The 23,764-nt window shown below is 39.9% G+C and overlaps 1 protein-coding gene across 1 annotated transcript; it reads right to left on the minus strand.

The window, feature by feature from the left end:
• Positions 1-1,552: 1,552 nt before the first annotated feature.
• plp2b (proteolipid protein 2b) lies at positions 1,553-23,317 on the minus strand. The gene is made up of 5 exons (XM_061904095.1): positions 22,903-23,317; positions 4,608-4,763; positions 4,440-4,538; positions 2,789-2,885; positions 1,553-2,707 (listed from the first exon to the last, which is right to left on the minus strand). The coding sequence occupies exons 1-5, from the start codon at positions 22,999-23,001 to the stop codon at positions 2,694-2,696; spliced, it is 465 nt and encodes a 154-aa protein (XP_061760079.1). The 5' UTR covers positions 23,002-23,317; the 3' UTR covers positions 1,553-2,693.
• Between the last annotated feature and the right edge of the window lie 447 nt (positions 23,318-23,764).

Genomic DNA, 23,764 nt, shown 5'->3' on the forward strand with positions numbered 1-23,764 from the left:
CTGAGGGATATCAAGTTCCGGTTTAGCCTTTCAGTGTTAAATACATGGCAGCATTACTGTTAAAAGTATTCAAGTAAAACACCAAAACAAATGAATACAAAAATATTTTTAATTAATTATATTTCAATTTTAAAGACGCCATGAATGATATAAATGTGCTTATTTGCCATGATACTGGCGTTTATCTTGAAGGCGTGACGGTGGCGAAATTGTTCTAACGTGACTTCCCTTCAACTTTACCTGTCGTCAGATGTGTACCAACTGTGCAGATTGGCCTGCACTTTCACTATGGACACTATAGGAATTGCTTCTATACACACTTTACTCCTTTTACTCACTCACACAGCATGGAACATTTGGCACATACACTTACAATGTACACCGCTGATTATGCACTGCACATTTCTTCCAAATATTTTTTTAAGCAATAGAACGATAGCGTACATGGAGAAAGTACTCAGTTTGGATACATATAAGTATATAGTGCAATTGTCATATTCATCATATACATTTTTCTGGGACAAAACTCTAGAGCCAGTGATTACGTCAAGCAGTATGCTTCCATCTCGTGGCGATTAAGTAGAAGGCAAATGTTACAAATCCTATAGCAGCAATGCGCTTAAATTTGCATTAGGATATTTTACAAATACATAGTTTATAATCGATCCTATTTTTCATGAATTTATGAGTGTGCTTTTAAACAAATACAGTTGATTTGTACATGGTTTTAAATTTCAAGAGATATAATTCAAATTGCCATGAGTTTGAGTTTATTTGGAACATGCAGGCATACAACATGATACATCACAATTTCCAGTTTCTCCATTCAACATGTTCGAAAAGGAGTAGGAAAACGCACATATTTAATCCTACCCCTTTTCCTTCACATAGCAGTTGCTAAAACTATTGTTCACTTCCTGTTCTCAATTTCTTCACAATATACTCCATAAGTAATAATAAAAATAAATAATAAATAATTGGTGAAGTAAGTTATATTTCATATGGTGAGCTGAGTAAGATTACCTTGAAAATGAATGGATGGATGAAACAAATTCAGAATGTTTATCATGGTCCCTCTTTTTTGTACTATGTAAACACTTACATTTGAAGAGTTTCTTGAAGTGGATCATATTAGTAGGTTTGATTTCTTTACTTAATCCATTCCATAATGTAATTCCAAATACCTATGTACTGAAGGTCTTATGTGTTGCACGTGCGTACAAATGTTTTAAATTACATTTTTATCTAAGATTATATTTCTCCTCTTTTGTTAAGAAGAATTGTATATTCTTGGGTAGCAGATTAGTTTGCTTTGTGTATAATTTTAGCTGTTTGCAAATTCACTAAGTCGTGGAATGTCAGTATTTTGGATTCAATGAATAAAGGGTTTGAATGTTCTCTTTATCCAACAAATATGTATTATTCTAATTGATCTTTTTTGTAACATTGTTAATGAATTAACAGCACAAAACAATCACATTAGTGATCACAATATATCTTTTTGTATCTCATTACAGCTTCACCACCCTGTGAAAAACAACTGACAAATTAGTTTTCCTTTGTTGCAACAATGGCTTTTATTTCCCATAACAACTGCTTTGACTTGTGATATTACATTGTGATTGAGCACTCTTGTAAGGCATGTTAAAAAGCACAAACAGGCGATATTTTCTGAAACAAAACACCAACCAGGAAGTTGAGGTAACAGTTACACATTTCCAAATCTTATTATTTAAATCCAATCATTATACTAGGAGATACAATTTGCACGTATTGATTATCTTCATGTGTCCTGTCACGACGCAGGGAAAGGGAATAGAAGCCTGAAAAAACTGCAGGGTACAGCTGGACAATGCAAATAAACAGAAATGTTTATTGCACTATATGACTGTGCTGGCAACAGAACCATAAAATTAGGTGGACATAGAGAACCTCACGGTAAAATTATGACACATTTAAATTCAATACAGTATTAGTTAATGGCGAGTGGACGCCAGCAGTTTGATCTGAGGCAGTTTAATATTTCTAAATGAAAGCAGGTACTTGACTTCAAGTAATTAGGATTGTGAATGAAGCTGAGATAGGCTCCAGCACCCCCCGCGACCCTAAAAGGGACAAACGGTAGAAAATGGATGGATGGAAGTTTAGAATGACTATGTTGAAATATGTTAAATTGGACGAGAATAAGAAAAACACTTGAGCCCACAGAGAAGGTAATTGGTTAAAACCTGCTGAAAGAAGCCTTAAAAAAAGAGAAGCCTCATGAAAATACATCACATTCATTTTGTGTGCAAGTATGATGTTAAAGAACCCTTAAGTCGTCAATACACATGTTGAAATGATAGTTACTACCAACTATAGTAGTCCATTTTAAGTAGAAATTCATATGAGACAAGCTGCTGGACGACATCAAGCAAAGTTTTACATTGCCTCTATCACTTACAGGTTTCCCTTTTTAGAAAGGTTAACACATTGAGTTTTAGTGGCACGATGAGGTTTGCGAGGGGCCTTCCTCAAATAGACTGACATGCAAGCACAGATGTGTGGTGCCCATACCGTCATCCTTCTCTTAAGGCGCGGCTCATAAAGAATTGTGACCTGTTATTTTTACTGTCCTTTGTCCCCTCCCCTCTTCTGCACAAAGGTCCTCTTGTTGTTACGCTGCATACTCAGAGGGACACTCATTTTAGCGTTTAAACTCTGTCATCTAAAAAAGTAAACACAAGGAAATACGTTAGTGTTTTTTGTTTTCAAGGTATAGTTTACAATCAGCCTTGTCCCCTCTCACCAGTGGCGGCTGCTGTGTGCTGCCTGGTGCTCTTGATTTGTAAGAAGATGGTGTAGGTGTCGTAGGCAAACAGTATAGCGGCGATCAAACCAAATACCTGAGGAATAATAACACAGGAATTTATCAAATAAACACACATAACTTTGTTTTATTGGGTTTTTTGCATGCACAATGCCAGTAGAAGACTCAACAAATGTGGATTTCTTAATTCTTTTTAGCATTTTATGTCAAGAGAATAATATTGAGCATTCAGAAAGAGTTGGTACAGTCCTTGTCTACACTAAACAGTCATGACATTTGATACATGCACATTACTCATCACATTCCGATAATAGTCTTTACCACCCTTCACTTATTGAGCTGTGGGTATAACTTGGATGTGACCCAGCTACTAAGAAGCTACTGTACAGTTGTGAGAGTGTAGCAGATCCGTGTTGTGTTTTTGATGTTCCCTTACTGCCAACGCTCCGAGCAGGGTGCGAACCCACGTCACCCGGTTAAAAGGTAAGTGTGCTAACCCCTAGGCTAAAAACCCAAACTGCTGACCTAACGGCCAGTACACTCTTTGAAGTTGTTAGGGTGGAACATTTACCAACATACATATGGCCCAGCCACCCTGGCTGGCCTCCATTACTAGAGCTTTACTGCTTTGTTAAAGCAGACACCTGGGTTGACAGTAAGCCGTAAATAACTTCCCAACACTCAGCAGTTACACCCATTGCAACGCCCTGACAAGCGTCATAACAAAAGTGTACTGACTTGGTTAACTTGACACCAGTATTGCCATCTGCCATTAGCTGCTAGAAATGTCATTGTGTTTGTGTGTCAAAACTGTAGAAATCATGTAACAGGTACAGGTAACAAAAGGGACTATAGTGAGAATAGGTGCAATAATTCATGTAAATAGTTGCTGTGCTTACAAAAGGTTAGTAGTGGAGCAACAAACTGTTTTACACATTTAAACTCTTTGTACCACATGCTGCCTTTCAAACAAGTTCCCTGAGCTCGGCTCAGCGAACTTCAAGTATATGGCGAGAGTCAGATTACAAATGATCATCCTCTAATTTATTTTATTTAATTATCAAATGTATTCATAATGGCTGGTGTAGGAGCCTAAATACTGTTTAAGTTAATTTACATTTTTAAATACTAATACTATTTAATTTAATTCACATTTTAAAATACTAAATACTGTTTAAGTTAATTTACATTTTATGGAAGGTGCTTTATGTTTATTGAGCTAAAAGGGGACTATTTACTTATTTGCATGATAAGAAAATTGATATATTGAATGCTTAGAGTAATTATATAAAGCTCCCTTTAATTGTAATTATTACATTTGTCAAAATGAAATTACCTCAAGTGAAGGGATTTTTGCAGCGTTTTTAGGTGAGAATAAAAAAGGGATTGGATTAACTACAGATTAAAATTAATTAATCGCTAAATTTTTTATAATATATTGACAGCAGTAGTAGTAATAGCGAAACAGTTATTAATAATTAACTATTGTTTGAGTGTTTATATTTGGTCCATTTCTTAATATATTTATATTAAGGAATGGACATTATTCCTGGAAGAAGAAAAAAAATGTTGAGATGACAATGCTGCAATGCATTGTGGTTATGAGAGTATGAGCATCAGCTTCACTGACCCCGCCTGCAATGCGAGCGCCGTCCCCAGATCCTCCAATCACACACACGAGCGAAGTGATGAGGTAAAGGATTGCACCAATGCCGGCTCTGAAGAGATCCTGGAAAAAAGCAGAAGGTGAGGTTTTTGCACAAGTGTGTCAATGTGCATGTATGGCAGTTACACTTACACTCCAAACCCAGTTGACTACTTGAATCTGCTTGTCCAGCTCCATCATAAAGATGCCAAAAAAGACCATGGCGAAGACCATCTCGCAGATGGCGACAGCCGAGTAACCTCCATAGTGGGATACGGCATAGCAGATGATGATGATTAAACTGATGAGCTGTGAGGGTGTATGAAGGAGGGGAAGGGTCATTGACAATTTAACACACTATAAGAGTTCCCACAACGATGAAAACATTCCAGCATACTCTGCTGACGTGTGTGTTCAATCGAGCTGTTTCCATATGAGGGAAAAAGGCCTGCGTTCTTGTCGATCCCTTCCACTAAAGTCATGCCAGTTTGGAAAAAAAATAAATCATACATGACAGCTGCCTGTAATCAGCCCACTTTCAGTTGCACTATTGTCAAAGTGCGTGGGCACATGCATTCACACAACATAGACAAAAGGCTTTTCAAAAACCCAGAGGCATTTTAAAGCATGGACTTGAAAATAATGCTGCATTGTATCAATTTTCATTTTCATCACAATACATATTAAACATATCTATTTACAAACAGCCCTGTGATGAGTAGGCAAATTGTCCAGGGTGTATCCTGCCTTCAGCCCGTATGCAGCTGAGATAGGCCAAACCTCTGTGACCCAGAGAGGGACAAGTGGTAGGCAATGGATGGATAGATATTTACAAACAAAAATAGGCAAACATTAAACGGAATCAAACAAGAAACGCGTGCACATGTTTATGGGAGGCGGGGCGTGGTCACGCACCGCCTGCTGGCAATGGCATGCACAGGAGCCGGCTGGAAGCAAGATGGCAGGTGAGTGGATACCTCAGCTGGAACGAGTTATCTAATCACCTGTCTCTATTTAGCAGCGCTGGTGACTGCAGAGCGGGGCTGAAAAGCCAGAAGGACCCAGGAGGTGCTGAGGACGCCAGAAGGGTTGTGGGAGGACTGAGCGAGTTAAAAACTTTGTGAGTGAACGAACTAAGACTGAAAAGACTTGGGGAGTGAACAAAGAAGATGAACTGTTGTGAAAATTAAAAATGAAAAGAAAATCCTTTTGGGAACAAACAAAAGAAGAAATATTGTGTGTAAAAAGATTAAAAAATGTCAACTTGAACTCCTGCTGTGATCCTTCGGTCCTGAAGACCCCACGACACAAACCTGTCACAATGTTATTTTATGGTTCCTATGACATTTATTTGCATGTAACATCTTTATAAGGCCGCCGCACACACGCACGCACACCCCCCCACACACTTTTGAGAACAATGTGACATTTAACATGTACAATTCAGTTGCTAGTTAAAAAAAAAAAAATAATAATAATTTAGTTGTGTAAGTGTGCAGCTCCCTAAAACTTTTATTCTTCAATAGCAGCATTCAGAATGGCACATCGTGAATCGTGATGTGACGATATTTTTCTACTTTTCAAACCCGCTATACTACCTACTAAATGTAGGAATCGCAGCATCACTACAAAATATATATTTTATTCTACAATAAGGCTGGGCAATATGGCTTTTTTTTTAATATCTCGATATTTTTAGGCAATATCGCGATACACGATATATATCTCGATATTTTGCCCTAGCCTTGAATTAACATTCTTGTTCATTCTGCATTAATATATGCTCATTTTAAACTTTCATGCAGAGAGGGAAATCACAACTAAGTCAATTGACCAAAACTGTATTTATTAAACAGTTCTTAAGCAGTGGCACAAACATTCATGTAATTTCAAAACAGAAAGTGCAAGATTGTCAGAGACATTTTAAAATAAGCTATCAGTGCACTTTTGTGCATGATGTCACTAAGATGACATATAAATGATGAATGGGTTGTACTTGTATAGCGCTTTTCTACCTTTAAGGTACTCAAAGCGCTTTGACACTACTTCCACATTTACCCATTCACACACACATTCACACACTGATGGAGGGAGCTGCTATGCAAGGCGCTAACCAGCACCCATCAGGAGCAAGGGTGAAGTGTCTTGCTCAGGACACAACGGACGTGACGAGGTTGGTACTAGGTGGAGATTGAACCAGGGACCCTCGGGTTGCGCACGGCCACTCTTCCACTGCGACACGCTGTCCTTCTAGCAAAACAACACTAAATTAAAGTTCACTTTTTGTACAGAACGCCAGTACAATAGTTTAAAACAAGTAAAGTGCACTTTTTTGAATGATGTCACAAGATATTTCAATAAGTGTCAAATAAAAATGAGCTGCATAATGGGAAATCAAATAGTGTTCGTTCTTTGCTATTAATAGGTTACTGCAGACATTATCTCCTTTTGTTGTTGACTTTTTTTTTCATACGGTGTTGATCTGGAAATGTTTGCCTCGGCATTTTGTTGGCACCGAATGGAGATGTTGACTTTTCAAATGATGCTACATATTGGCAGTAATGCTACTTTTGGTAGCAACGCTTTTGCCCCACACTTGTGACGTGTGTAAGAAGGTGCGCTTGCTGTCTGTGAGAAGGAGCAACAATACAGAGTGCAAAGAGCATGCAGTGTAATGCCAGCAGCCAAAAGCAACTGCGTAAGAAAATATACTCGAATATCACAAGAGTCAGTTTCCATATCGCACAGAGACAACAGATGTATTAATATACTCGATATATCGCCCAGCTCTTTTATACAATTAATAAATATGTCGACTGGCTGATTGGATTTTCTGTAAGATAACTATCAATTGGTGTATGTTGGAACTTGTGACAGTTTACTGGCAGATCTTTAAAGAGAACGAGTAATAATTGCTGTTATCTACAGAGGCTGTTTGCAACTTGTTCACAGTCAAATTTTTTCAAACTGAAAAAATATAACAAGCCATGTTATGTTATTGTTAGTATATCAGGGCATTCAATCCATCGTAACTTGACTGTTTGGTTTATCTTGGAAGACGTTTCCCCGCTCATCCGTAGAGGCTTCATCAGTTTGGGCTCATATATTTAGATTGGTCAGATCTAGTCTAGCAGCTAGTGCCAAAACTCCAGGTTCCAAGACCCACCAAGCAGTCGAGTTGCGATCGATTGAATACCCTGAGATGACAATGACCTGGATGAATGAGAACCTTCATTAAACACGTTGTTATTGGTAGCAGTTTAACAGAACATATATTGTATTCATTTTTCACAATGACGTATTATATTAAACAAAAAATGGTCGTCAGTAAGAGGGTTTTATTTAAGTGTCTATATTTTTCCACAATGACTAAAAATGGTCCTTGGTACCTGGAATTTGTTTGGCGATTGAGGAACAAGAAAGAAAAATTAAGAGTCGAAAAGCACCGGCATTTAGCTACTCACCCTAAGCCAAACATCCTAATCCTAATTGCTACCATCATTTGCTCTGACAGTCCTAATTTTTTTATTGCAATATTTAAAAATAAGATCATTACAATTAACTGCTGCCCGGTTAAGTCTTTCTCATATGCGAATAAGACATTAACATGCAATTACAGTTCCAGTCCAAGACATTAGATGACATAAATGTATAGTTTATGGTGTTTTTTGTTTGTTGTTGCACCCCAAAATGAGTACGATCATGGTGATCAGCGGTTAGCATTTTTATCTTGAGCAAACATTGGTGAAACTGTCTGTTAGAAGATACCACAGTAGTAAAAAGTAGAGGTGGATGCATCGCATTTCGGACCGGGGCAATTGTAGAATCGATTCGTAAACGTCAATATTTGATAATCGATATATTTATTGTAAATAAATTAATGCAGACAGTTCTAAAATGTGTCTGACTGCAGCCAGCCACCTCACCAAGATATCCGATCAGCTCCTTTACTATAGCAAAGCCAATGTATATTAGCATCAAGCAAGCGCATTTTTGGAAAAGTGGAGCCTTATTTTAGTCATGGTTAGAGTGTGTTTTTGAGTCCACTTCTTTGTTGACATTGAAAATTGCAACATTACCTTGCGGTAGTTAGGCTCAGTTCGCATTCTGTGGTGCTGGAGTGATTGCTAAGTGCTGAAGTGCAAAGAGTCGGCCGAGTTGGCAACGGGTCCTGACGTCATGAGCAACACGGTATCGTTAAGTTTACGTGAATAGGTGACCGAGAGGACCGGCAAGATTCGGTTGGTGCCAAAAAAGTACCAAATTCTGTATCCACCCCATACCAAGATTGTAATGCCAGTCCAGGCTGATGGACACACTCATTCACGGACACTGCCAAACAAACACGCTCCCTGCACCCATCCTATGCCGTCCCACACTGCATGGTTTCTGGCAGCGGTTGGCTGCTTGTGCTGCAATCACCCCCTATTGCAAGTCTTGAGTTGTATGTCGTAATGTGTGATTACACTTATACGTTTGCTGAGGTTTTTTTTTTTTTAACTCGTCCCACACTGCGCCCCTTACAGGAGCATAGTTTGGGAGTGGCTTTTTCCCCCTCCTTGGGTTTTCCTTTTTTTTGTTTTTCAGTCACATTCTAAAAGAGTCCCCTACTCACATAAGGGATTGGCATAATGAATAAGGAATTGTTGATTCTTTAGAAATATGTAGACTTGGTTGAAGCAATGCATGCAAAATTAAGTTAAGTACTAAGCTACCACCAGCAGAGGCACTGCTGCCTCTGTTGCAACATTTTTTTGTTGAAAAAGTTATTACATTTTTAATAATTTGTGGGGGAAAAAATACACTTTCTTTGCTTAAAAATCAATACAAAATGTATACGGATACAAAACTGATGGATGAATGGATTTTTACTGCAGTTGATCAGGTAAATTTAGTCAAATTCCTACCTCATATCTTATGCAAGTATGGCATAGTCATTCACATGTCCCGTCTGCTACATATGCTTTATTCTTAGCGCTCATCTAAAAAAGCATGTGTTGCACATAGCTATGTTTTATTCTAAGAGCCAGACCAGTGTCAAGTCCCCGCAGCCTATATGATCCACACATGAGGTAACACACTCGACACCAGGCCTGCATCCGTCACTACTGCTTGCCCTCACCATGCACACAACTGTTACGCAAGCACGCCGCCCGCCTAGCCAGCCGCCACACTTGTTCACGTGTTCTCAGCCTGGCACAGGCTGCCTCAGTAGAGGGACAGGGAGTACTTGAGGTCCGACGCGAGCCTACACAAAGAGCCTTTATTCCGATCAGAGCCGGCAGCTGTGTCCATCCCACATAGAAAACACCCACTACACAAGAATCCCAGAACAAGAGCGCCTCTGAGATGCTGCCGACACCTTTATGTTGTCAAAACACCGGCACATCTGTTGGCATGGAGCCGATAAAATTTCACAGCAGCCATGTGCGTCATCAGCATAATGAGCTTAAAAAGTGACTGGAGGGGAGCTGTTGCAAATGGTTGGCTAATTATAGCGAGCAGATACATGAGAGTCAAGGGCTGGTCCACTGCTCGGAAAACTCCCCAAACAGCAACAGTTGCTAGGGAAGTAATATATTGGGGCGATCCCTCCCACCCCCCTTTCTCCAACAATTACCGTAGCACAGTAAAGAGAGTAACATGTGTTCACCACAAAATGGAAAGTTCCGTTTTGTTATCTTCCCTCTACTTCTCATTGAAAAAAAAATCTTCCACCGAGTGTCTTACTGGGTGTACGAGAATGTCATGCATTGACAACTTTATTGGCTCACTGTATGATTGGTAATTTAAACCACCTGATATAGGAAAGGTTTGCAACAGTGTATGTATGTATGTATGGTCCTGCTTCTGACAGGGAGGCCAAATTAACATATTACTGGCGCTGCTGTGCAACTTACTGACAGCAAAGTCAGCATATAAGCATGTGTTTGAGGTTTTGTGGGGATTGCGGGGTGTTTTATTCTTTTTCTGACTAGAATGTACATTACAGGCAGTTTGTTTTTCTGTTCTTCAATCCACTCCCTGTAAAGCAAACAATTGAAGATACCTTCCTTAAGTGTTTATCAGGCTGTAAAATTTGGGTGAAGGACAGAGGAGAAAAAACTAAAGTGGTGTGACTCTTCACTCTAGAAAAGCAATTCTTTGTTCCCAGGCCCAAACTTCACACCCACCTTGAAATGTTTGACTTTAACTTTTATTAATACTAATATAGGTTAGGGAATTATTTTCTAATAATTTACTTAAACTGTTTCTATTTGTTGCACTTATCAGGCAGCTGTAAGAATGCTAATAATAGTACTGCAGGGTTTCTGGTGCCGCGCTGATTAAACTCAAAAGCGGTTGTGGAGCCTTAAAAAAGCAAAATGAACACTGTCGATAAAAGGTAAATAAATAAATGATAAATGGGTTGTACTTGTATAGCGCTTTTCTACCTTCAAGGTACTCAAAGCGCTTTGATACTACTTCCACATTTACCCATTCACACACACATTCACACACTGATGGAGGGAGCTGCCATGCAAGGCGCCAACCAGCACCCATCAGGAGCAAGGGTGAAGTGTCTTGCTCAGGACACAACGGACGTGACGAGGTTGGTACTAGGTGGGATTTGAACCAGGGCCCCTCGGGTTGCGCACGGCCACTCTCCCACTGCGCCACACCGTCCCTTAAGGTGTTAAATCTCTTAATAGGGGAACTGCATTTTTCTATTTTGCCTTTCATTCACAATTATTGAGAAACAAAAACGCAAAGGTTTTTTTTTTTTTTTCCCAGCCTAAAACATGCAAGATTCTGCTTGTTCTAGGTGGCTAGCAAAGCAGCTAATGGGAGCCATCAAATCTACCCCTATATCACTTTAAAAATGAATTCAGAAACCGTCAACAATGCTTCATTTATGTTCCGTAATCTGTATAATAACCAGGCTCTAGCGACATTGTTATGGTAAGAGTAAATGAACATGGAGGAGCGCTTTTTTCAGGGGAGTAACACATCCCCATGCTTCCGTATTAGCCGTAAAAGCTAACTACGACAAGAGATAAGTTAGCTTCTACTTCAGCACTCGAATCACGTTTCAGTTTGTATTAATGCACAACACAATGCGATAGGACAGGGGTAGGGAACCCATGGCTCTAGAGCCATATGTGGCTCTTTTGATGACTGCATCTGGCTCTCGGATAAATCAGAGCTGACATCGCTTAACACGATAAGTAATGAATAATTCCGCTGGTAATCATTATCAAAAATAACGTTCAAAATATAAAACATTCTCATGCTTTTTTATGTTCAAGAAGTTGCGTTAATGGTAAGAAGTAATTTTTTTATTATTGGTTAGTGTGGGGCTTGCCCTCCTGGGGGTGGTTCTTCAGACCACCAAGAGCCTGTTTTAGGGTTACAATATTGTTTTGTTTTATTTTTCTCTCAGTTGCTTTCCAGCAATTGTCTTTTTCTCTTTCGTCCTCACTCGCGCTCTGGCTCCAGCCCCGACTCCGTCTCTCCTCCTGGCTGCTGCTTATAACAGAGCGACAGGTGATTAGATAACAAGGCGCAGATGGGCCATCTACGCACCTGTCGCTGATTTCGAGGCCGGTTCTGGCAACATCCTGCTTTGCTGCAGGCCCGCAGGCCACGCCCCCTCCACAGTTAGCTTCAGAATAACAATGTTATTACAAAGAATAAGAGACCTATTATACTCTGGAAATGTTGGTCTTACTTAAAAATGCACGCGTTTAGTTGTGTTCAGTGTAAAAAAATATATATTATATGGCTCTTAGGGAAATACATTTTAAAATATTTGGCTTCTTGGCTCTCTCAGCCAAAAAGGTTCCTGACCCCTGCGATAGGACAACAATCTCTATTGACTGAAAAAAACTATAACAATCATTTTACAATATTTGTAATGTATTGGCACTAGGGGTGTAACGGTACACAAACATTTCGGTTCGGTACGTACCTCAGTTCAGAGGTCACGGTTCGGCTGATTTTCGGTACAGTAAGAAAACAACAAATGTAAATTTTTTGATTATGTATTTAACAAATTTGCTAAATCTTCCACCAAAAATATTTTTCTTAGTGCAATATTTGAAGTGAAGTAATCGGGAACTTGGATAGGTCAATAATTCATGATAACATTGATTTTGATTCAATATTATGTTTTGAGCAATGACAGTTTGAAAGAAAAAAAAACACCTTTGTTTTATTAGTCAATGTTGCAACGTTTTATAAACTACATTTAGCCTTTAAGCTTTTTTATTTCACTTTTGTTTACTTTAATAGTATTTTTAGAATGTGGCCTCCGGGGCACATTTTCGACACACTTGCTATAGATAACAAGAAATAAAATCTGATAAATCTATGGGTAAAAAGCAGAGCCTGGCGACGCATGCGCGTTTATCATAACTCTCTCGCTCTCTCTGTCTATGCCCCTCCCTCACGAATGTTGCTGCGAGCAGCACTTTTTTTTTTGTTTTTAACTCCTTCTTAACCCTGAACGTACATTGAAAATACACGCAACCATAACTTAAAATGCCGGACATTCGAGGCATTTAAGAAACTCCACCTGGACAGCCCCGCAAAGAGGAAATATCCGGGGAAAAGAGGAGGTATGGTCAGTCTATCATAGCCCAGTCGTTGCTAGCATACCGTGTGTTGTTTTTTTCGATTGATTTAAACTTTTATTAGCAGATTACACAGTACAGTACATATTCCGTACAATTGACCACTAAATGGTAACACCCCAATAAGTTTTTCAACTTGTTTAAGTCGGGGTCCACGTAAATCAATTCATGGTGCCTCGGTGTGCATTGTTTACACAACGTGCGGTGCTACTTAATATGTCTGTGCCGTTCGGTACACCTCCGAACCTAACTGAAACCCCCGTACCGAAACGGTTCAATACAAATACACGTACTGCTACACCCCTAATTAGCACTATATTTCGGTCTAAATAGCTTCGCTCTAAGTTTCACATTTACACTCTAAGGTCACGTCGACCTCACTCCCTCAACTTTTTTATGCTCCAACATTTTACCCCTCTTTTTCGTGCTGTCTTCTAGAAGCAGTACTTCCTTTATTCAGCTTCAAAAAGATAACGTTGTTAAATCCTCATTGTCCAAAAAAAAGTCATATTTGTTGTCTGTTGCCTAGTCTGCCATGATTATGAGATTAGATTGGATCGGAATTAGAGTTATTGGTTACCGTTGGGGAAATTAATTTTCACTGCTGTACATTTAAACAAAATAACAAAAAGACATCATACATGACCAATATATTTATTTACAGGCTTGTCAGACAGGTTGACCGGGCCAGCTGTTTAGGGCGGCTATCACTGCAGGGATAAGACGTTTACAACATGCCGGAAGTCGGAAGTGCGCTGCTATGGAAACAAAAATAAATTTGCTTAGGAAATCAATCAAATCAATGCTTAAAAGGGCCAAAATAAGGTAAATATTGTACATTTGTTATGAACGTGCCTGTTACGACAAACGGAGGCCTTGAAGTAGTTTTAGAAGGCTTTGAAGGCTACAGCAGTGAGTCCCATTAGCCACATCTTCAAATAGTTTATTATCTTTGAAATTCTAAAGAGATAAAAAAAGAAAAAAAAGACGTGTGTTCTTGGCTTTCATAATGATTGTGAAAAGTGCAGTTCCCCTTTAAGAGTTAAGATGGTCATAATGGTTCACATTTAGTGGGGATTAGTATAAAACCTTTTTACACTGGGCTGAGTGGTGACCCTCCATGTGTCATAAATGCTCAGCATTTGGCCCTTTGGTGCCAAATGAGAAAAACAGAGGCACGCAAGTGACAGGTGGAAACCCTTAACCCCCAGAACACATGCTTGTCATTCCAAGCTTACCAGACTGCAAAAAAAAAAAAAAAAAAAAACTGTACAATTTTGTACCGGTAAATGAAACCTAAACAAAAGGCGGAGGTCTTATTTATTACATCAACAATGGTGTTTGGTGTTAATGAACCCCACACTAAATTTCTTTTTGAAAAAAAATATATGTATTGGCTTCCAGTCCAACAAAACTAAATTTACTGCATTATGCACTCTCTGTGGTAAAATTAACCCAGGTGATGATGTAAATTCAGTTGTCCCATGAGGCTCGGCCGGGCACTGCCCGAAGAGGCAACGTGAGTCCTCACTTCTATGGGCTCACCACCCATAGAAGGGGGCGTAGAGGTCAGGTGCAGTGTGAGCTGGGCGGCAGCTGAAGGTAGTGCGGTTCGATCCTCGCTACATAAACTAGCTCTTGGGATGTGGAACGTCACCTCACTTGGGGTAAGGAGCCTGAGCTGAGCCTGACGCACAAGGGCTCTGAAACCAGTTCTCTCGAGAGGGGCTGGATTCTCTTCCACTCTGGCGTTGCAAGCAGTGAAGAGGTGACGGGCTGGGGTGGAAATTCTTGTTCCCCCCCGGCTTGAAGCCTGCACGTTGGAGTTTAACCCAATAGACGAGAGGGTAGCTTCCCTCTGCCTTCGGGTGTTGAGGACGGGTCCTGACTGTTGTTTGTGCTTACGCATCAAACAGCAGCTCAGAGTACCCACCCCCTGAGGGAGTACTGGAAAGTGCTCTCTCAGGTGATTCACTTGTTCTGCTGGGTGACTTCAACGCTCATATTGGCAGCGAGAGTGAAACCTGGAGAGGCGTCATAGGCAGGAATGATCGCCCAGATCTGAACCCGAGGGGTGGTTTGTTATTCGACTTTTGTGCTCGTCAGATTGTCCATATCAAACACAATGTTGAAACATAAAGGTGTCCATATGTGCACTTGGCACCATGACACTCTTGACCAGGGGTGCCCATTACGTCGACCGCGAGCTACCGGTTGATCGTGGAGGGTCTGCCAGTCGATGGCAACGAAGCATTAAAAAAATAAACCTAAACATTTGTGATCATCAATCTTTACTACGACTTCACTTTCGTAACTTGATTGACATTCACGGCACCCGAGGGTCTTCTGAGATTACGCTGGCTGCTGCGAGATCATTATTAAGAAAACATGACCGAGAGGAGGGCGAGAAACACCTTTTATTTTAACAGACTATCGCGCCGTACCTGCTATCAAAACCCTACAGACAGACGTCACAGTTGTTGTCTTCACAGTAACAGCCCTGCTTCATCCTGCCTGCGCTAACAAAATAAGAGTCTCAGAAAGCTAGCGTGCACAAGATAGCAAGCTACGGAGTTTGCAGTCAATGTATTTCTTGCAAAATGTATAAAAACAAGTACGGAAGCTGGACAAATAAGATGTCAAAAACTAACCACTTTCATGTGGTATTGAACAAAAAGGAGGACTTTTTTTCCCCTCCATTTAAAAATGTAGACGTTATAAGCAATACTGTCTGATTCCAATCAATGCAAGTCATCAGAATCAGGTAATACACCAACTTGTATTCTTGTCTTCATGAAACAAAGGAATCTACAGTATATGTGTTTAAACATGATTGTGTTATCATTTAACACCTTTAACATTTTAACCAAAATGTCTCTTTCATAAATAATTATATATAAATTATATATATGAATGAGGTAGATTTTTTCGACTTGGTCAATTGAAAAGTAGCTCTCCTGCAGAAAAAGTTTGGGCACGCCTGCTCTAAACCGCTTTTCCATGATTAACTTTGTAGTTGTGTCATCGGATTTTGGACACTCGGGTGAAGAGAGAGGCGGAGCTTTCTACCGATCACCAACTGGTGGAGAGTTGCTCCGATGATGGGGGAGAATGCCAGACAGACCTGGCAGGCCCAAACGCATTGTAAGGGTCTACTGCGAACATCTAGCAGAGTCTCCTGTCAGAGAGTTTCCATTCCCACCTCCTTAAGAACTTTCAACATGTGACGAGGGAGACGCTGGATATCGAGTCCGAGTGGACCATGTTCTGTACTCCTATTGTCAAAGCAGCCGATTGGAGCTGTGGTTGCAAGGTGGTTGGTGCCTGTTGTGGTGGTAATCCTAGAACCGCTGGTAGCGGAGAAGTATGCCGTCAGACTGAAGAAAAAGTTCTATCGGGTCCTTTTGGCTCACGGGACTCCGGAGGCAGCGAACAGCTTCGGCGTTCGCGAAGGCAAAAACTCGGACATGAGTAGTTCGGGGAAGCCATGGAAAACGACTTTGAAGCGATTTTAGACCACCATCCACTGCCTCAGGAAGGGGAAGCAGTACACTGTCAACATCATGTATGGTGGGGAGGGATCCAGCTGACCTCGACTGCGGATGTTGTGGATCGGTAGAGGGAATAATTCGAAGTAGGGCTGGGCGATATATTAATATACTTGATATATCGCGGGGTAGGCTTTGTGCAATATAGAAAATGACTATATTGTGATATCCGAGTATACGTTCACACGCAGTTGCTTTTAGCTGCGAGCATTACACTACCGGTTTTTATCACTCTTTCTTGTCTCTCCTTCTCACAGACAGCAAGCGCACCTTCTTACATAAGTCACAAACTGTCACGTCATACATCACATACTATGTACAGTATAAGCCCTTGCGGAGCAGAGAGGTAGCAGCACGGGTAACGTTAGCTGTGATGCTAGCGGAGCCATGTGAATGGTAATAGGAGAGAAAGAAGGTGCGAATATGGTAACAAATGAAGGAATAATTAATTTCCAAGAAAAACAGCCGGGGCTCCATCGTCTGCCGGTGGTTTGACTCCAAGTAGGAATATGTCGAACAGACAACTGTAATTTGTCAAAGGTGGTGCTAAAGCCTTGCTACAAAAAGTAGCATTACTGCTAATATGTAGCATCATTTGAAAATTCACCTGCTAGAGAATGAAGAGTGCATACTCTGCACATCAACATCTGCATTCGGTGCCACACGGCCACAAAATCATGCACAAAAGTGCACTTTATTTGTTTTAAACTATTGTAGTGGCGTTATGTACAAAAAGTGCACTTTAGTGTTGTTTTGATATGTCATCTTAGTGACATCATGCACAAAAGTGCACTCATAGCTTCTTTTTAAAATGTCTCTGACAATCTTGCACTTTCTGTATAATTGTAGCTCGGAAGAGTTAGGGCTTCATGGAATTCTGGGTATTTGTTCTGTTGTGTTAATGTTGTGTTATGGTGCGGATGTTCTCACAAAATGTGTTTGGCATTCTTGTTTGGTGTGGGTTCACAGTGTGGCATATATCTGTAACAGTGTTAGAGTTGTTTATACAGCCCCCCTCAGTGCGACCTGTATGGCTGTTGATCAACTATGTCTTGCAGTTGCTTACTGAGTCTACAGAAGCCAAATACAACATTTGCCTGCGCTGGCACGCTGTTTGTACAGGTCGTAGAGGACGTTGAGGGCAAAACCCCAAGGTGCCCCCTCAATTTTGTTGTTCGAGTGTAATTCGGGAGAATGACTACCCCTGGAAGGGCACTAAAAATTGTGAGTCTCCCGAAAAAAATCGAGCGTATACAAGTATGACGCTGTAAAGCGCCATTCATATAAAATTTGCGGGCCGCACCAACATTAAATTTTCATATTAAGGAGCGGGCCGCAAAATAATGTCTCGCGGGCCAATTGCGGCCTGCGGGCCAATTGCGGCCGCGTGTTTGAGACCCCTGCCCTAAAGTTTGAATGTGAATGTTGTCTGTCTATCTGTTTTGGCCCTGCAATGAGGTGGCGACTTGTCCAGGGTGTACACCACCTTCCGTCCGAATGCAGTTGAGATAGGTTCTAGCACCCCCCGCGACCCAAAAGGGACAAGCAGTAGAAAAAAGGATGGATGGATGCTTCGATTACTTGTTTACCGAGTGTAACTAATATAAATTGATCAAATCCGGACCACATGGATTGCAGGAACTTTAAACAAGCGGACACAGTTTCCACAAAGCCGATACACTCACCAGAGCGCTCATGTGTGTGTGTGTGTGTGTGTGTGTGTGTGTGTGTGTGTGTGTGTGTGTGGAGGGCCGTGATTTCTGTGACAGTGAACAATTGTTGTTTTTATTAAAACAGACATGGTGAAAGTGCAATTTCAAAGTTGAAGATATGCATTTATTAGAAAAAAAGAATAAAAGTTATGGCAAGCAGAAAAATGATTGATTATTTCAACTACCGGTATGCTACCTAAAATGCTAATTGAGGCAATAAAGTCTGTCGTATTTAATAACTTAAAAAATGATACATGAATTAGTGTAGTGCAACTTTGTATTCACTATTTTGTTTACATTCTAATTCTTTTTATATCTTTATTTGCATGCATGTATAAACATTATAATTATAATATTGTTACTGTATTTTTAAAATTGTCTATATGTGGACAGTTTTACATCCATCCATTTTCTACTGCTTGTCCCTTTCGGGGTAGCAGTGGTTGCTGGCGCCTATCTCAGCTACATTCAAGCGGAAGGCGGTGTACACCCTGGACAAGTCTCCATCTCATCACAGGGCCAACACAAATAGACAGACAACATTCACACTCACACTCACACACTAGAGCCAATTTTAGTGTTGCAAATCAACCTATCCCCAGGTGCATGTCTTTGGAGGTGGGAGGAAGCCGAAGTACTCGGAGGGAACCCATGTAGTCACTCAGTAAAGTTGTATTGAATGGACGTTTTTTGAAGCATGCTTGCAGTAGTTTCTATTTTTCACATGAGAGAAAATTCAACATTGTGTTATATGCTATCACTGTCAAAGCATGGGAATAAGGTACTACCATATAAAACAGTGATTCTCAAACTGTGGTACAGGCTTTATCTAGAGCAGTGTTGTTCAACCACTGTGCCGCAGCACACTAGCATGTCATGAGATACAGTCTGGTGTGCCGTGGGAGATGATGTAATTTCACCTAATTGGGTTAAAAGTAATTTTTGCAAACCAGCAATTGTTGAGTGTCTGTGCTGTCTAGAGCTCGGCAGAGTAACCGTGTAATACTCTTCCATAGCAGTAGGTGGCAGCAGGTAGATAATTGCTTTGAAGATGTCGGGAGCATGGTTTGCGTGATCACAATATGTGGGAGGCAACGTGTCGGTAAAAATGTTTCTAACACTTAAACCAAAAACAATTAAAAGATGAGTGCCGCTAAGAAAAAGCATTGAAGCTTAACGATGGCTTTGCAAAACGAAACTAAAACTGAACTGGCTAAAATGTAAACACAAACGGAATGCTGGACGACAGCAAAGACTTACAGCGTGTGGAGCAGACGCCGTCCACAACATACATCCGTACATGACATAAAAATCAACAATATTTCCACAAAGGACAGCGTCCGCACAACTTAAATAATCTCGATTGCGAAAGAAAAGCTGGTGTGGTGAATAGCTTCAAAGGAAGACATAAAGCTGCTACATGAAAATACCAACAAAAGAGGAAAAGCCACCAAAATAAGAGCACAAGACAATAACTAAAAAACTACACTTCAAATAAGTCACAGCGTGATGTGACAGTACACCTATTTTGAGACAAGAGCTATAGTGATGCATGCTTGGTTATGGATTGAATACATAAACAATTTCGAGACTGACTTTTTATTGTCAATATCGGCTACGGAGTTTCATTTTTCAATGATTTCTGGTGGTTATGTGCCTCGGGATTTTTTCATTGAAAAAAAATGTGCCTTGGCTCAGAAAAGGTTGAAAAACACTGATCTAGAGCAGTGGTTCTCAACCTTTTTTCAGTGATGTACCCCCTGTGAACATTTTTAATTCAAGTACTCCCTAATCAGAGCAAAGCATTTTTGGTTGAAAAAAAGACATAAAGAAGTAAAATACAGCACTAGGTCATCAGTTTGTGATTTAATAAATAGTATAACAGTACAAAAATATTGCTCATTTTTAGTGGTCTTTCTTAAACTATTTGGAAAATAAAGATATAAAAAGAACTAAAAACTTGATGAAAAATAAACAAGTGATTAAATAAAGATTTCTACACATAGAAGTATTCATCAACATAAAGTGCCCTCTTTGGGGATTGTAATAAAGATCCATCTGGATTCATGAACTTAATTCTAAACTTTTCTTCACAAAAAAACAAACCTTTAACATCAATATTTATGGAACATGTCCACAAAAAAATCTAGCTATCAACACTGAATTTTCACATATAGGAACTTACATTCATATTTTGTTGAAGTATTGTTCAATAAATATATTTATAAAGGATTTTTAAAGAAATATATTTTTAGAATTTTTTTTTTTTTTTTTAGATCTCACTTACCCCTTGGCATACCTTCAAGTACCCCCAGGGCTACGCGTACCCCCATTTGAGAACCACTGATCTAGAGGTAAGCTAAAGAATCACTTGATTAAATATTTTATTTTCCTGTATTCAAACAAGGAAGACCTGAGAAAGATGGGAGTCAGCTGGCATGGAGCAAGAAGAGACAAATGGAGGGGGACTCGTCGCCCAATGTTCCAACAGGAACGGGAGAAACTAAGTCTAAGTAAGTCAAACAGTGTTACCATATTCAAACAGTGTTACTGTTCAAACTGTGAGTATTGTTACAGTGGACAAAAACATTAAATATACAAAATAAAACCTCTGCTTTGTTTTTAATGAACACTAAGGTTTGATTGATACTTTTATTAGTAGATTGCACAGTTCAGTACATATTCCGTACAATTGACCACTAAATGGTAACACCCAAAATAAGTTTTTCAACTTGTTTAAGTCGGGGTCCACGTTAATCAATTCATGGTGTACTGTGCATACTTGCCAACACTCCTGATTTTTCCAGGAGACTCACGGATTTTAGTGCCCCTTCCGAAAATCTTCCGGGGCAACCATTCTCACGAATTTTTCCCGATTTCCACCCGGACAACAATATTGGGGGTGTGCCTTAAAGGCACTGCCTTTAGTGTCCTCTACAACCTGTCGTCACGTCCGCTTTTCCTCCATACAAACAGTGTGCCGCCCAGTCACATAATATATGCGGCTTTCACATAAGTGAATGCCAAGCATACTTGGTCAACAGCCATACAGGTCACACTGAGGGTGGCTGTATAAACCAGTGGTTCTCAACCTTTTTTCAGTGAAGTACCCCCTGTGAACTATTTTTTAATTAGAGTACCCCCTAATCAGAGCAAAGCCTTTTGGGTTGAAAAAAAGAGATAAAGAAGTAAAATACAGCACTATGCCATCAGTTTCTGATTGATTAAATTGTATAACAGTGCAAAATATTGATCATTTGTAGTGGTCTTTTTTTTTAACTATTTGGAAAAAAAGATATAAAAATAACTAAAAACTTGTTGAAAAATAAACGAGCACTATGTCATCAGTTTCTGATTTATTAAATTGTATAACAGTGCAAAAATATTGCTAATTTGTAGTGGTCTTTCTTGAACCATTTGGAAAAAAAGATATAAAAATAAACAAGTGATTCAATTATAAATAAATATTTCTACACATTGAAGTAATCATCAACTTAATCTTTTGGGATTGCAATATAGATCCATCTGGATTAATGAACTTAATTCTAAACATTTATACACAGAAAAAGAAATCTTTAACATCAATATTTATGGAACATGTCCACAAAAAATCTGGCTGTCAACACTGAATATTGCATTGTTGCATTTTTTTTTCACAGTTTATGAACTTACATTCATATTTTGTTGAAGTATTATTCAATAAATATATTTATAAAGGCTTTTTAAATCGTTGCTATTTTTAGAATATTTAAAAAAAAATCTCACGTACCCCTTGGCATACCTTCAAGTATGCCCCCAGGGGTACGCGTACCCCTTGGCATACCTTCAAGTATGCCCCCAGGGGTATAAACAACTTTAAGACTGTTACAAATATGCGCCACACTGTGAACCCACACCTAACAAGAATGACAAACACATTTTGGTAGAACAGCCTTACCGTAACAAAACAAACACAACAGAAAAATAAACCCTTGCAGCACTTACTCTTCCGGGACGCTACAATATACACCCCTGCTACCACCAAACCCTTTCTCATCTCCCAAATTCGGAGGTCTCAAGGTTGGCAAGTATGGTACTGGACAACTTTTTATTTTTTTAAACGTTGGTCATTATGGTGGTACTTGGAGGGCCACTTTTTTTTTTGAAGTGGTACTTGGTGAAACATTTTTTAGAACTACTGGGTAAAATAGAAGCACTAGTCAAATGAAATTACGACCAATTCCCGGGATGTGTACATTTGAATTAATCTGATCCAAATCAAATTTTTATAACTACTATCAGTGATTGTTTCTTTAAACATCAAAACACAATTCTTTGAAAGGAACAAATCTCTTCAACAAAAGGAGGCCAACCCTTTTAAAAAGTTATCGAGCTCGGACGCGTACATTAAAGTAAACTGGAATGAAGTTAGATACAAGTTAACCGGAGTCAGTTATAAGTTAACCGGTGTGAGTCAAATACGAAATTAACTGGAGTAAATTGCATCATTTAATCTAAACAAACAAAAACATCACCATTATATTTATATAGAAGAGAATAATCAAAACAAACTCCTTAATGTCGACCAACTTACTATTTCTGCTGCGATGATAAAACCTTTTTGGGTCTTCACGTAACTCTTCAGCTTATCCAGGCAGCTGGCACCAGAATTGGACGCAGAAGTATCCGCCATTCTGCTTCTGTAGGGTTTGGACCGCCGCGTTCAAGTCCGAGACACACCGACAAGTGTTGTGTTGACTGGAGGCAGAAGTTTGACCGTCCCAGGGTGCAACACTACTGTCGCTCAAAAGCTACTAGCTCGTCTTGCTAGCAGGCAGACTAAGGTCCTCGCCACACACAAACACACTGAGAGAAAACACAGACTCGGCTTGGAGAAGTCAGTCACGACCACAGTAGCGCCAGTCTCCACAAGCTGGGCTCGCTACTTGAGGCGGGAAGAAGGCAGGGCAGAAGAACTGTCAGTAGGGCGTTGGCTTTCACTTTTCTCCACGGGGAACTATGCTGCTTTCAGGGTCATCTGGGAACTTTAGCAATCACAATCTTTTTAAATTCAAAAGACACGTTTTTAGTCCCCCTCCTCAGTTGTTCAACAAGTACAGCAGTAGATAAATGCGACATAAAGAATTATAAGGGCAGCAAAAACTAATTCCAAAGGTAAATTTTGACGATAACATTTGCTTTAAACTATGACAGTACAGTGGTAAAAAGCGTTTACTACATGTGCCTCACAATACGAAGGTAACATGTTCAAACCCGGGTTCGGGGTCTTTCTTTTTTGTTCTGTGTGGAGTTTACATGTTCTCCCCGTGACTGTGTGGGTTCCCTCCGGGTACTCCGGCTTCCTCCCACCTCCAAAGACATGCACCTGGGGATAGGTTGATTGGCAACACTAAATTGGCCCTAGTGTGTGAATGTGAGTGTAAATGTTGTCTATC

Source organism: Nerophis ophidion, linkage group LG06 (assembly GCF_033978795.1).
Source record: "Nerophis ophidion isolate RoL-2023_Sa linkage group LG06, RoL_Noph_v1.0, whole genome shotgun sequence".
Taxonomy (NCBI): domain Eukaryota; kingdom Metazoa; phylum Chordata; class Actinopteri; order Syngnathiformes; family Syngnathidae; genus Nerophis; species Nerophis ophidion.